Below are 14463 nucleotides of genomic sequence, written 5' to 3'. Positions count from 1 at the left end.
ACAGAATCACCTGAGCGCTGGGTTCCACACTCAGCCTGTTGTAGGGCGTGGGTACTGTGCTACACCAACAGGGTTGGGGACCACAGGCAATCAGGACTGACTAGGGGGCCTCCAGCCCTGTAGCCGGGAGCTGGAGCCAGAGCAAGAATGTGAACTGCCTGTCTTACAACACCTGCTCACTCCAGGCCAAGCTCAGTTTACAGATGAGGAGACAAGGCTCAGAGAGGTTAACTAACTTGCCTAGAGTCACACAGCCACTGAGTGGATAAGCCATGTTCAAGCCTTAGAGGCTGCTAACTGCAAAACCAGGGAGGGCTCCCTCCAAGCTCATGGCGCCTTCTCTGGATCCTAGAACACCTCCCCCAGGGGAAAGGACAAGTCTAGCCTATGGCCTCCTGAGTGGTGTAGGTCCTATGGGGATAGCTCCAGGCAAAGGAAAATGAAAGGAAGAAACATCTACCTGACAGGGAGGCTGTAGCAGGAACTGGTGGGGGTGGCCGAACCCCAAGAATGTCTGGGGTGCAGCTGCTCCCAGGGAGCCTGCCCACCCTCCCTCAGCTCTTCCTGAAAGGCGTTTGGGGCCCACCCCTGGTGTCAGGTTCCTGGCCCTGCACCACAGCTGTCGCCCCCATCCCCAGGGGCTGCTGCTTTCCCAGGCTGGAGGATCTGATCCCTCCCAGCTCCACCTCCCTACCCCAGGTGGTGGGCCCTCTAGCTCAAAGCATCCCTCTCCCAACTAGGCCCCCAGCGAGCTCAGGCCCATGCTCCATTCTCTAGGGGAAAGGAATTTCCCAGGGAAACTTCCTGGGGCAATATCCCCAAGAATAAAGGGGCTCCTCAAAACAGGAGGGAGGGCACTATGGAAGACCCCAACCCTAAAGTGGGAGATGCACATTCACTTTTACAGAATACCTGTGTTCAGGGTCCTCTCCCCCATGTTCAGAACCTCACCTCCCTGGTGCTGCTGTCCCCTCATTATTTCTCAGCTCAATCTGCCATGGGCACAGGACCATATTGTACAGAAAGCTCCACGTTGGGCAGGTAGAGGAGAACTTGCCACCCTCTCTCTCACGCACACACAGACACACACACATGTTCTGGTCACCCACAAGAAATTTACCCACACACGGCAGATTAAACAAAGGCCATGCTGACACAGGAAGGTGTTGGTTTTCTGGCCCATCTCAATCAGCAATAAGGCCCAATAGATGGTGCTAGCAGATGGGCCCAACTTTGGAACAAGACCTATGTGTGTTTCCTAGCTAGGGACCCCTGGATAGGTCATCCCCGCTCTGGCCTCAGTTTCCCCATGTGTGCAATTCAGATGGTCAGTGGGTAGCCTTCATCAAATGGACCAGGGTTAGGGGGATGGAAGGAACAGGAGAATAAACACACATATACACACAGCATCTCTAGGAAGAGTCCCAGGTTGTGTCTATTGCAGAGGCCTCTAATGGCCTCCCCTCTAGCCCACTAGTCCATATGTCCATGGCCCCCAGAAAGGTCCCTGTCAAACCAGCCTTTCCCCAAACACAGCCCCAGCCACCTACCGTCATGGCACAGAGTGGTAAGATGCAGCTACAACCCTGGGAGGGCACATCCACAGGGATCTAGGACGACGTGCTGGGGAGGTACATTGGTACCGACCCTGGAAAGAAGGATGAGTCTGTTTAAAAGACAGTAGGAGGGACTTCCCTGGTGGTCCAGTGGTAAAGGACCTGCCTTACAGTGCAGGGGATGCGGGTTCGATCCCTGCTCAGGGATCTAAGATCCCACATGCCATGGGGCAACTAAGCACGCGCACTACAACTACTGAGCTCGCGTGCCTTAACTAGAGCCCTCGTGCTGCAAACTACAGAGCCCACGTGCTCTGGAACCCGCGCGCCACAACTACAAAGCCCCAGAGCGCATGCGCCCTGGAGACTGCGCACCACAACGAAGAGCCCGCCCGCAATGAGAGTCCATCATGCCTCAACGAAGATCCCACATACCGCAACTAATATCCGATGCAGCCAAAAATAAATAATAAATAAATCCAAAAAAAAAAAAGGAAATGAGGAGGTAAAAGAATTCCTGGCCGAAAGGACGGTGTGAACAAAGGCATAGATGTGTGAGAGTGGAAGGGCGTAGGGACTGCACCAGTTACTTGTCCAAGCACTAGGTGAATTAAGACATTCAGGTGAACTAACACTGAGCCACGCACTGTTCTAGGCCCTAGAGATACACCACTGAACAAAGAGCTCTTCACAAGAGAGGTGGTGTGGTAGAGTGTTTATAAGCTTGGGTTTGGGAGCCACGCTGCCTAGGGGTGAATTACTACCTGTGTGATCTTAAGTGAGATAACCCCTCTGCGCCTCAGCTTCCTCATGTGTAAGATAGGTAATAGATAACCTCATAAGCTTGTGTGACGGTAAAGTACGCTGATTCAATTAAGGTGCCTAGAACTGTGCCGGGTTCATTAAGTGTTAGGTGGTGGTATTACTGAACGGCTGGACCTCCCCATCTCCGCCCCATTGCCTAGCATACTGGACCCCAAAGCCGGCGAGACTGGGCAGCAGCGCCCCCTCCTGGCTACTGAGAGAAAGAAGGGCCTCCTCCCGATACTCAGCGGCCCTCCTTGCCCTCTTCCTCCCGGCGGATTGGGAAGCCTCAGGAATTACTCTACCAGCCCAGGTTCACCGAGCGCTACTCCCGTGGCGGGCTCTGCGCGCGCACTTTGCCGTGCGGGGTAAATTAGATCGTCTCATCTAATTTTCAAACAGCTCTCTGAGGCAGACACGGTTACTGTTTCCATTTCACCAAGGGAGAAACTTGAGGCTCCGGGAGGTCGAGTCCCTTGTTCCAAGCCACTCAGCGAGGGAGCGGCGGGACGTGAAGGCAGGAGAGTGTGACTGCCCCCAGCTTCTGTTTGGTCGCGCGGGTCAGCCCGCCCCAGTCACTGCGGTGAGTGCGCGCCGGTGTGCGCGCGCGTTCTGTGCGCGTGTGCGCGCCCCGAGACCAGCCCCGGGGGGCCCGGAGCGCGGCGAGGAGCGTGAGGAAGCAGTGGTTGCCCCGCGGGCTCGCGGAGCGCGAGGGCGGGGCTTGTGCCGGGCCCTTGCCCCGCCCACCGGCCCCGCCTGCCGTGCTTAGGAGGGAGGAGGCGGCGCTGGGAGCCGGGAGGAGGCGGGCGGCGAGGAACGCGGAGCCGGAGCCGGAGCCGGAGCCGGACGCCGCCGCCGCAGCCACCTGCGCGGCAGTCATCAAGGTAGGGCGGCCCCGAGCCACCGGCCATACCTTCCCTGTCTGTGAGATGTGTGCGCGCTGCGCCTCCGGGCTGCAGCGCCCGGGGAGGGATGCTGGGGCTCGGCGCACCGCAGGGGACCCGGCGGGGCTCGGGGGACCTGGCTTCCAGCCCCTCTGCGTGACCTTGCACAAAGCACTGCTCCTATCCAGGCCTCAGTTTCCCCATCGGGACAGCGGGCCCAGTGGTGGCCCCTTCCTCGCTGGGCTCTTGGGAGGGGCCGCCTCAAGCTCCAGCCTCCCGACGGCGAGGGGCCTGGATGGGTACTGTCTGCACAGCCCACCCGCAGTGAGGGTCTCTTATGCTGGCTGTGGCGAGTCGGTCCCGACAGTCCCCCCATTAGTGGCCTGGGTGCCTCGCGGGACCTGTGTCGGGACCTCTTCCCTCTCCTGGTTGAGCAACCTGCTGGGCCTCAGCTTCCCTGTACAGGAAACAGGAAGGGGGGGAACACCCCCAAGTCCCTATCGAGCCAGTCTGGGCATGCAGGGTGGGGCGGTCAGAGTCTGCCTGCCAAGTCTGCCTCCCGGTCTGGGGCTGGGGGAGCCCTGGGTTGGAGGTGGTGGGGCCCTCGGCCACAGACTTGCCTAGACCAGACCCATGCAGGCGCCTGTATTTAGGGAATGGTGTGGAACATGCCCTTCCCCATCCCTTCCCCACCAGTGCTGACGCCCAGCTCTACGTCCCAGCCTGGTGTGATAGGGATGGCTTGTCCACACATGGACCCCAGAGGAGCTACAGTGCCAAGAGAGCCATGTCTGAGTGGGGTTCGGTCTGGGACAGAGCAGATGTCTGAGGGATCTGAGGGACTGTGGCTCCAGGCTCTCTGGGTGAAGAAGACCTCTGGCATCTGGCCCAGCCCCTTGGTCGGATCTCCTTTGGAAGGTCCTGCTGTCCCATTGCACACCCCTTGTTGTGGGAATCTTACTAGCTGTAAACAGAGCTAGAATCTACTAGTCCTGCTCTGAGCACACAGACAACATCTGACCCCTCCATCCCCCACCCCGAGGCAATCATCTGGTCCCTTAAATCAGTTTACCTCAGGGCTAAACAGCCCCAGATCCAGCATTGTTTCTCCTGTCAGAGCCTTAGGGAGCAAAGGCAAGACGAGGGAGCTGAGGTGTCTGCCCCAGAGCAGGCAGTAGTCAGCCTGGGGATTATTCAGAACCCCCTGTCATCAGGACTGGAATGTGTCCCCTGTACCCTTGGGTTAGCAGCTACCTTAGAGGTCTGGAGTGAGAGAAGGAGCCAGAGGAGCCCCTCTCCAGGCCTTCCAGCCCATGTGTGTTCTTCCCTGTCTTCTGTTGCCTGCCCTGATTGAGGGAGTAGTTTCTGAGAATCAGGACTGGGCCTTCTGGTCTCTCTTGTCCCCCCTCGTGACCTGCCCCTCACCCGGGAGCTTTCTTACACCCAAAAGAAGGGAGGCACTGCCAGGGCAGGTAGTGAGCACTGTGTCCTCCGAGGTTGTGAGCAGAGGCTGGATGAGCACTTGCTGAGGGTGAGCTGCCTTTGACTGCAAGTCTGGGACTCTAGGGCCGAAGTAGAGTGAGCATGACCTTACCTTCTGGCCATGGTGGAGCTGCACAGAACTTGAAGCTAGACCACAAACGAGTGTTATTATCCCGTCGTAAAAGCAGACTAAGTATATGTGCTGTCACTTGAGCATAGCTCCGACCCACAGGCTTAAGTGCTACCTATGTCTCCTGTCATCTCTACCTGCGTATAATCTGGGCTCTGTTTTCCTGCTCTACTAGTCCAAGCTATTTAGGCCTTGATTTAGAGGTATAGCAAATCCTGGTTATTAAAAAGTCATCCTATGCCAATAATTTTAAAATGCACCATGGAATTATGGAATATCTAAACTGCAAGGGATCTTAAGAAATCATCTCATTCAACCCCCTCATTTGACAGATAGGTATCCCCTATCCCTGGAGGGGATGTGACTTGTCAAAGGTCACACAGCAGATGAGCAACCAAGCCCAGCGATCTTGATTCCAGAACCAAAGTGTGTGTGTGTGTGTGTGTGTGTGTGTGTTTGGAAACACATACCACATAGTAAATGAAAGCAATCTGTATTTATTCCTATAAAATTAGCAGAAATAAATATAAAAGGATAAACATCTATGCTGGCAAAGCTATAGGGATTCTCCGGTAGCATTTAATTTTGCAGAGCAACATGGCAGTTTGTTACAAAAGTCCATGAAAATGATCCTAACTTCCCTTTGACCCTAGAATTCTAATTTGAGGACTTTACCCTAAGGAAGTAATTTTAGAGAGAGACGAGTGTAGTGCTGTTATTTACAAGAAGTTATCTTATGGTGAAGTTCTTGGTGTTTTATCTGAGGCTTAATAAACATTTCATTTAAAAAGTACACCTTTAATAATAGTGATACTAAAGCTTCCATGTCCAGAGTCTGGCCAGCGCAGGAGCAGTGTGGTCCAGAGGAAAAGCCATGAGACTCCTGTCAGCCTAGATTCCAGGATGAGCTCTTCCTCTACCCCACCGTGTGACCTTAGGTCAATCCCTGCCCCTTTCTGTACCTCACTTACCCTATATGTGAAATGGGGTAGATTCAGTGATTGCTGAATTTCTTTGAACTCTGACAACCCACATTCTAGACTTAGCAAACCTCTGTAGAGGAAGCCTTTATTAGAAGGAGCAGTGAACACAGGGATAACCAAAGATTGTTGCAGTCTCCCTCCCCCATCATTAAATGAATCCCCTTAGAGGCAAGCAGCTAGCTAGGGGAAGGGGCTTCCCTCAGTCTCAGACCTTTGTTATCTCCAAACAAAGGATTTTTTTTTTTTTTTTTTTTTTTTTGGCCGTGCCCCTTGGCATGGAGGATCTTAGTTCCTGGACCAAGGATCGAACCCATGTCCCCTGCACTGGAAGCATGGAGTCTCAACCACTGGACTGCCAGGGAAGTTCCAGAACCTGGATTATTTTAGATCCTACTGTATTTTTGTTTTTATCCTCTTTACCAAATATCAGGGGACAGAGATTTTTCAGGGGGATTGGAAAATAATTCAGCAAGATCCTCCATTTATTATGTTACGTCTATAGGGTGTGCCTTGCCTTCTTCAGAACAGGTTGGAGGTGTTTAGCAATCACACCTATTATGAAGGGCCAGGAGTTGGTGAACAAACATTTACTGAGTACTGACTGTGTATTAGGCCTTGAGGTACCTCCCAAGGGCCTGCAGGCTGCCATGTGAAACGTATTAGGTCATATGTGAAATGGCCAATATCTGGCTGTTTTTGACTTACAAGAAATGGCCATTTGGTTCAGCCTAAATGGAAAAAGATATAATTAAAAAGCACTGTGCTCCTTACCATAATTGAGAGATTGGCAGGGTGCGGTGGGGACTAGTGCAGTGTGATTACTGTATAAGCTTGGAGAAGTCAAGTAAGAAGGACATGGGAGCCTCACCTCGAAGAATCAATAACAACAACAACAACGATAATAATGAGCTAACATTTATTGAGTACTTACCACCTGCCTGATTGTCCTAAGTGCTTCACAGCCATTCATGTAATCATTCAGCCTTTCATTTATTAAACACCTGCATTGCGCTAGGTATCTTCTAGGTATTGGGGGGAAGGGGGTTCTTGACAGTAAACAAAATAGACCAAAAAGAAAAAAAATCTGTCTTAAAAGAGCTTACAATCTAATAGGAAAAAAAGACAGACAATAAACACTAAGTACAATAGGTGGTGATAAATGAGATGGAGCGAATAAAACATAGGAGGATATTTTGAGTGTGTGAGGGGGAATGGAAGGAGGGGTTGTGGTTTCAAGCAGGGTGTATGTGAGGGGAATCACTGAGAATCACTTCTGGGCAAAGGCTTGAAGGAGGTGAGGGAGTGAGCTGGCTGATTCCTGGAGAAGAGCCGTCCAGGAAGAGGGAACAGCCAGTGCCAAGAAAAAAGCCCTGAGGTAGGACCATACCTGACACGTTGAAGGAAGAGCAGATGAGAAGAGTGCCACGAGGGAAGAGGAGACAGGTGAGAGAGGCCGCCGGTCCGATTGTGTACCCTGTCTCATACAACATGATGGACTCCTGTAAGTTTGAGGGAGGTACTACTTGTATATCTCTTCTTCAGTTAAAGGGACAAAGGTACAGAGAGTTTAAGTGACAAAGGTACAGAGAGTTTAAGTAACTTGCTGAAACAGGGTCTCATAGAGGAGCTAGGGCTTTTAGTCAAGGCCGGTGGGAGCCATGGAAGGCTTTTGAACAAGTTATGGGCATGGCCACATTTGAGTGTTTTTTGTTTTTTTTTAATTTATTTTTATTTTTGGCTGCATTGGGTCTTTGTTGCTGCACGCGGGCTTTCTCTAGTTGCGGTGAGTGGGGGCTGCTCTTAGTTGCGGTGCGCGGGCTTCTCATTATGATGGCTTCTCTTTGTTGCGGAGCACGGGCTCTAGGCGCGTGGGCTTCAGTACTTGTGGCACTCGGGCTTCGTAGTTGTGGCTTGCGGACTCTAGAGCGCAGGCTCGGTAGTTGTGGCGCACGGGCTTAGTTGCTCTGCGGCATGTGGGATCCTCCCGGACCAGAGCTCGAACCCGTGTCCCCTGCATTGGCAGGCGGATTCTTAACCACTGTGTCACCAGGGAAGTCCCCACATTTGAGTGTTTGTGCGATTCCTCTGGGGTACAGAGAGAGGGCTGTGGAAATAGTCCAGGCCTGGGATGATAAGGCTGGACCCAGGCAGCGTAAACCATTGAACGAGGGGGCAGAGGATCTGTCAAGCTTGGTGCTGGGGGTGAGGTAGGGGCCCAGGCCAGGTGAGTAGGAAGAGGAGGAAGCCAGGCTGGTCTTGGGCTTATTTATTTAACAAATAATAGCACTTCTTATGCTCCAGGCGCCATCTAAGATTTTACATACACTGGCCCATCGAATCCTCAAAGGAATCTATAGAATAGATACTATTACTTACTATTTTTAATGGGTGTATTGTATGTAAATTATATCTCAATGAAGTTAATTTACAAAGAAAGTATATTTGTTTTTTTCTAAGTACTTGATGATAATAGAGAATGTAGAAAAAAGAGAGGAAAACAGAAAATAAATCACATCTCTTTTTATCTTAGATAATCAATATAAATATTTTACTATATTTACTTGGGTTTCTTTTTCTACTATTATCCCCATTTTTCAGATGAGGACACTGTGGCCCAGAGAAGTTGGGCAGCTCGCCCAGGGTCATATATTTGGACCCAGGTCATCTGGCTCCAGTGTTCAGGGTCTTAATCACCGTGCTGTGTTGCCTGTAGGCAAACCTGGAATGTCAGTTGGTGGGTTCCATTGAGACACCCCCCCCCACCCCGCACTCACCCCACCCCCAGCATCCTTACACAGATACGGAAAGTAAGGCCCAGTGAAAGGTGGCACCTTGCTCAGCATCTCTCAACCAGTTGGGAGCAGATATGTGAGGTCTTATTCTAAGAAGAAACAGGGAGCTGAGAATTTGTAGGGTTGATGTGACAGCTGCTTCCAGCCTGGCCTTGAGCCCAGAGCTAGCAGGGGGCTGGCAAGTGCCATGACCCTGCCCATACAGAGTGCTGGGCACTTCCAGGGCAGGCCTGTGTTCTCTGGGTCCAAGAGTCTCAGCCCTCCAGCAGGCCCTGGGTGGGAGGCAGCCAGGGGTGGGGAGGGAGAGTTCGGGACCTTGCCAAGCCTGCAGGCCCCCTGGGACTTGTCTCTTGTACTCTGACTATTTCTGGCTCCGGTGCCAGCAAAGCCCTGGGGCCGCCTGCTGCCAGGGATGCAGCCCTGGCTTTGGATCCCAGCACAGCCACTGGGTGAGCCTCAGCCGGGGTCTTTCCCTCCCCACCTGCAAAGTGGCATCATAATGGTGCCAGCTTCAGGATGAAGGGGAGATGTAGATGGAAAGTTCTGGCACAGGGCGTGGCACAGTAGTGGAGAGCCAACTACTGTTGCTGCTCCTGGGGCCACCCCAGGGTGTTGGCCCAGGCTGGGGGATTGAGCCTTCCCAGCCAGAGCCCTCTCCACGACGCTCCCCTTCATAACCTGGCTCGACCAGGGAGGCCCAGCCAGTGCAAGAGGAGATGGAAATGATCCTCAGGCAGTGGCTTGGAGTCCAAGATTACAAACAAGGGACACAGTGGAACAAAAGAGCCCACACCTCTGAGGAGGGAGACCTGACCTGGCCATTGACATGCTCTGTAGGCAAGTCCTGTCCCTTCTTTATGCCCCCTGTCCTCTTCCATAAAGTGGGCAGAGCATTTCCTGCCTTAATAATCGTAACCATCTTCAACTCAGCAGCCATCTATTGAGGTTTTACTATGCCTGGGGAGTAAGGATGGAGATAAGCCAGACTCATCGCTGCCTTCAAGGGCGCACAGCCTGGTCGGGGGCTCAGTTCTGATAGGGAAGCCGTGGAGCTGTGGGCTCTCAAGGAGGGGAACCTAATGCAGCCTGGCGTGGGGTGGGAGTTAAGGAGGCTCCCTGGAGGAGGTGATGGCTGGGCCAGGTTGTTAGTGGGATTTGGAGTTGGCCAGACTCTGAAGGGGAAGAAAGCAAGAAAGGCCATTGGGTAAATTGCCCCACTTCTCTGAGCCTCAGTCGTATAAAATTGAGATAATAAATACGTGCTTTGCCTAATGTTTGCAGCGGTTGTGAGTCTTAAAATTGGATAGAAAGCATGGAAGCACTTTATGAACTATAAAATGCCAGGCACCTGTCCATTGTTGTTTACTGTGATATCTGGAGTCCCCAGGGGTTAGGGAAACACCAGGGCAGCATCTGGGTCCAGGATAACATCCGGCCTGTTTTGAAAGATCTACAGTCAAATCCAGCAGAGACAGACAGCCTCCATTCACCTCACACCCCTTGATTTAAGGGTTCAAGAGTATTTCTGTGCTGGGGAACGGCTTTGCTTTGAGGAGGCCCTGAGAGCAATTACGATCCAGTCACAGCTCTGTCCCAAGGAACGGGGGACAAGTGTCCATAGGAACCCATCAGGCCAAAAGCACTGCACCCTGGTAGAGGCTGGGCGCCCTGATCAGGCCTCAGGGACCTGACCAAGAGGCACTGTAGAGAGCTGCCAGGTGAAGGGATGGAGGATAGGGGAGCACTGTGAGGTCACTGGGAAGAAACCAGTCTATGTAGAGGGAGGTGTGCAAATAAGGAAAAGAGCAGTGTGTGGTATGAGCCCATTTTGGTTTGAATATGAGGAAAGAATAGATCTACACACATGTAAATACAGAAAAATATTCAGAAAGACACACATCAAGCTGGTTGGTTATCACTAGATGGCAAAATTTTGTTTTCTTTTTTCGGTATTTTGAAAATTTTATATGTGATAGACATTTTATTTCTATAAAGATGTGGCTGTATGTAATATATGTTACAGTGGAATGTAGATAGTATGATAATCTGGCCAGCCTGCTGTCACCAGGCTGGAGGGTTTAAGGAGGCACCTGCAGCATGAGGACTTGGGTGAGGCCTGGAGGACGTATCCTCAGTGCTGGTCTTCCAGAACAGTTGAGACAGGGTCCAGGGATGGCTTGATGTAGGAGTCACATGGGAGGAGAGGGCTCTGGGGGTCTCTGGAGTTGTTCCCAAGACTCTCTTCTTGTGACAAAGACTAGGGGATTAGATGGCTGCAAGCACAGTCAGCATTATGACCGACTGCCTGAAGCCAGGAACCCCAGGCCACATCAGCAGAAGCATAGAGTCAGATCCAGAAAAATGAAGGTCTTGCTGGAGTTTGGGCTACCCCCTGAGTGGGACTGGGGCAGCTGGGACAGATCCAGAGGCCCCCAGGCTGGGGAAGAGCCTGTGCCTTCAGATTCCGTGATGCTTCTGGCTTCCACCTCAGCGTGCCAGACCCCAGAAGACCTTTTGCCCTCAGTGATGTGTGTTCTCAGTCTTTGGTCCCTGGGACTCTCACAGACCTTCTCATCTCTTTGCAAAGAGTAAAGAAACCAGACTACTGTCCTATTTCATGGAATGCAGGGCACAGCCAGTTTTGAGATAATATACCATTATTTTATAATCCATTAAGAAAGAAAAAGGGCAGCCAATTAAACTATAAGTTACATCCCAGTTTCAGAGATGTTAAAAACTCTTGTGTCTTAGAATCAATTAAATATGACATGTGACAGGCCCCACCCTAGGTTCTTTTTTTTTAAACTAACTTTATTTTTTATTTTTATTTTTTAATATATTTATTTATTTATTTTTGGCTGCATTGGGTCTTCGTTGCTGCGTGGGCTTTCTCTAGTTGCCTCAAGCGGTGGTTTCTCTTGCTGCGGAGCATGGGCTCTAGGTGCGCGCGGGCTTCAGTAGTTGTGGCACGTGGGCTCAGTAGTTGTGGCGCGCAGGCTCAGTAGTTGTGGCGCATGGGCTTAGTTGCTGTGCGGCATGTGGGATCTTCCTGGACCAGGGCTTGAACCCGTGTCCCCTGCATTGGCAGGTGGATTCTTAACCACTGCGCCACCAGGGAAGCCCCCCACCCTAGATTCTTAATGTATATTCACTCATTTAATCCGTACAGCAACCTTGTGGCTAGATATTCTTGTCCTCTTTTTACAGATGAGGAAACAGGGGCCCAGAGAAGTTAAGTTACTTGCAAAGTCGCACAGTCAGCGAGAGGTAAAGCTAGGATTTGAACCCTGTTCTAACTGGATTCCACCACATTTTCCTAATCCAACTCCACAAAGACAAGGCTCCTGAGCTCTGGCCCTTGGGAAGAAGAGAATGTTCAGCAAAGTAAATGTATGTCAGTGCAGAAATGCCTGGTGGACAGGCCGTTAAACGCTGGGTGCTCTGAGTAATGCGGGGCCTAGAGAAGGGCTGGGGAGCTTATGGACAGGAAGGAGCTTTGGGAGCTTGCTGACTGGGTCATTAGTCTCATCCTTGTTATGACCATTTCCAAGAGTAGGTTGGCCTATGGCCTGCCCTGGAGAGAGACTGCAGAGGCCTATCCCACACAGATATCCCAGAACCTCACTCAGACTTATTCACTCATTCATTCCCTAAATAGTAATTTTTCAGTTTGATTTTTTGAAGGAGACCTTTGTTCGTGTATTGGTCACTTTCTGCATGTGAAACAGAGCTCCGAGCTAGGGATCCAGAGCAGAGCAAAACAGATAAAGGGGCTGCCCTGGTGAGCTCACAGACCAGAGAAGAGCTGGGCAGTAACTGGAGAGTCCCACAAAACCCGGAGAAGAGGGGCATAAGGAGTGTGCAGAGTAGAGAAATGTGCCTGGTCCAGGATCACTGCAGAAGGCTGTTCTAAGGGAAGGACTTTTGAGCTGAGGTCTGAAAGGTGAGTAGGAAGTAACCAGGTGAGGGTGGGGAGGGGAACATGCTAGACCAGAGAAACAGCCTGTGCAAAGGCCCTGAGGCTGGAGGAAATGGACTTTTGAGGAATTAAAGGCACTGAGTGTCTGTAGCTCGGATCCCTGGGCAAGGTGAGTGTGGAAAGGGAGAGTGGGCCAGAGCCTCCAAGCCCTGCAGCAATGGCCACTGAGTGGCATGCTTAGATTTCCATCTTTTGAAAAGATCAGGGGCAAGATGGTTGGTATCCAAGACTAAGTGACCAAGTGAGAACAGGTGGTAGCCGTGGGAATGGACCTATGTGGATGGTTTAAGAGATGTTTAGGAGGTGGAGGAGTGTGGGATGAACGATGGATTGGCTGTGGGTACAAGGAGAAGGAGGCCACGCGGGCGACCCCTGGGATCTGGCTTGTCTGAAGTGCCCTTCACAAGGCCTGACTCGCAGAGGGAGGGGTTCTGGGGGGAAGACAGGCAGTAGTGGGAGAGGACTTCACTCTGTGTGTGCCTCCTGCCCTCATCTGGTTTTCGTCTCTTTTTTTCCCCAGCAGTGCTTAGATATCCTGGTTCATCCAGCATCAGGGTTTTGCCAGACAATATGGGAAAAGTCAGCAGGATGAAGGATTTTATGGTGTTGATAAGAGTGAGGTGATGGATCGTGGCACTGAGGGGAGGAAATAGAGTGAAGCGAGAAGGAGGCAGATGGGGGAGAGAAGGTTGAGGAGGCCAGCGATGGAAGTTCTCATGGGTGAAGGTCTGCAGTGGGGGGAGGCCTGGCCTGATGTCCCAGGTTGCTGGTACAAGAAATGGGCATCATGGTGTGTAGATGTCACATGGCCCAGACACCATCCTACAAGCTGGCCTTTCAGAAAAACTGGAGCCAAGCTTGACAGATTATGTTGTCCTAGAGAGGGGTCTCTGGTCCAAGGCTCTCTCTCCTTGGGCCTGAACCCATTTTTATTGACTCATCGGGGGTGCTGACAAAGGGCTGGTCATATCTGGACGTGCCATGAAGCTGGAGGCGGGGAGGGTGTGATCAGCAAGGGGGTGCTTGAACTAGTGACTTTGGAAGCAAGTGGAACTGTTTCAGTCATGGGGCTCATCTGAGGTCACAGCTAGGAAGTGGCTCCCTGGTTTGGTTTTCTGTGCTGTGGATTCCAGATTTCAGAGGGTAATTCCTTTCTTGTATCTTGCTCTGAGCCTGAGAACATGACACTGCTGAGTCTGCAGCCTGGGAGGGGAGTTGTAGCCAGCTAGGGGGATGGCTGGGACTGCATGCAGGAAGACTTCCTGGAAGAGGGAGCATCTAAGCTGAGCCTTGTAGCAGCTGGACAGAGTGATGGGGAGGGAGATATTGGCAAAGGGACAACAGAAGCCAAGGGCTGGCGATGGGAAGCACACTGAGCCTTTTTGGGATGCATTGAACATACAGTCTGAGTCTGGTCTGGCTCAATCTAAAGGGAATAGTATCAGATACTGACCAGATACCAAGGGCAGGGAGGTGGAAACAACCCACCCTGGCAGGGAGGAGTGTTTTATCACTGACATTGTTTAGAATTATAGGCACATAATGATAATAAAGTCAGGCTTTTTGTCGCTCTTATTATTGTTTTTAAGTTCTCTATAGCAAATACACCCCGTTATTGTCTGCACCCAGGCTGACTGCTCACCTCCCTGCTGCCTTTGTCCCCCCACTTCCCCTTCCCAGCAGGAGGGAAGAGAGCCATAGAGATAGGAGCAAGATTTCAGCCTGTGCCTCAGAAGGCCCAGGACCCATGTCCACAGCTGCCCACACCTTACCAGGCCTGGGCTGGCATACCTTGGGGACCACTGGACTGCAGGGCTCCAAGTCCTGTGGTGTCCAGGGCTGCAGTTGATGGT

At 51.8% G+C, this 14463-nt stretch overlaps 1 protein-coding gene across 6 annotated transcripts in view; it reads left to right on the top strand.

The window, feature by feature from the left end:
- The window catches only part of CORO2A (coronin 2A), a 62620-nt gene that overhangs the window by 1565 nt on the left and 46592 nt on the right, over positions 1-14463 (top strand). For 2 of the 6 annotated variants that reach the window (XM_089912571.1, XM_089912569.1), the window contains exon 1: positions 3251-7340. Coding sequence is in view for 1 of the 6 variants with exons in the window: in XM_089912566.1 (XP_089768692.1) it covers positions 2804-2943 (140 nt within the window). In the remaining 5 variants the exon portion in view is untranslated. The other 4 variants (XM_089912566.1, XM_022600152.3, XM_089912568.1 and 1 more) reach the window with 4 other exon arrangements.

The sequence above is a fragment of the Delphinapterus leucas genome, chromosome 6 (genome assembly GCF_059928025.1).
Source record: "Delphinapterus leucas isolate spDelLeu-1000000601 "Yukka" chromosome 6, BTC_Dleu_Yukka2, whole genome shotgun sequence".
Classification (NCBI taxonomy): domain Eukaryota; kingdom Metazoa; phylum Chordata; class Mammalia; order Artiodactyla; family Monodontidae; genus Delphinapterus; species Delphinapterus leucas.
Note: the sequence above shows the minus strand (reverse complement) of the source record. Positions and strands in the feature narration are given on the sequence as shown.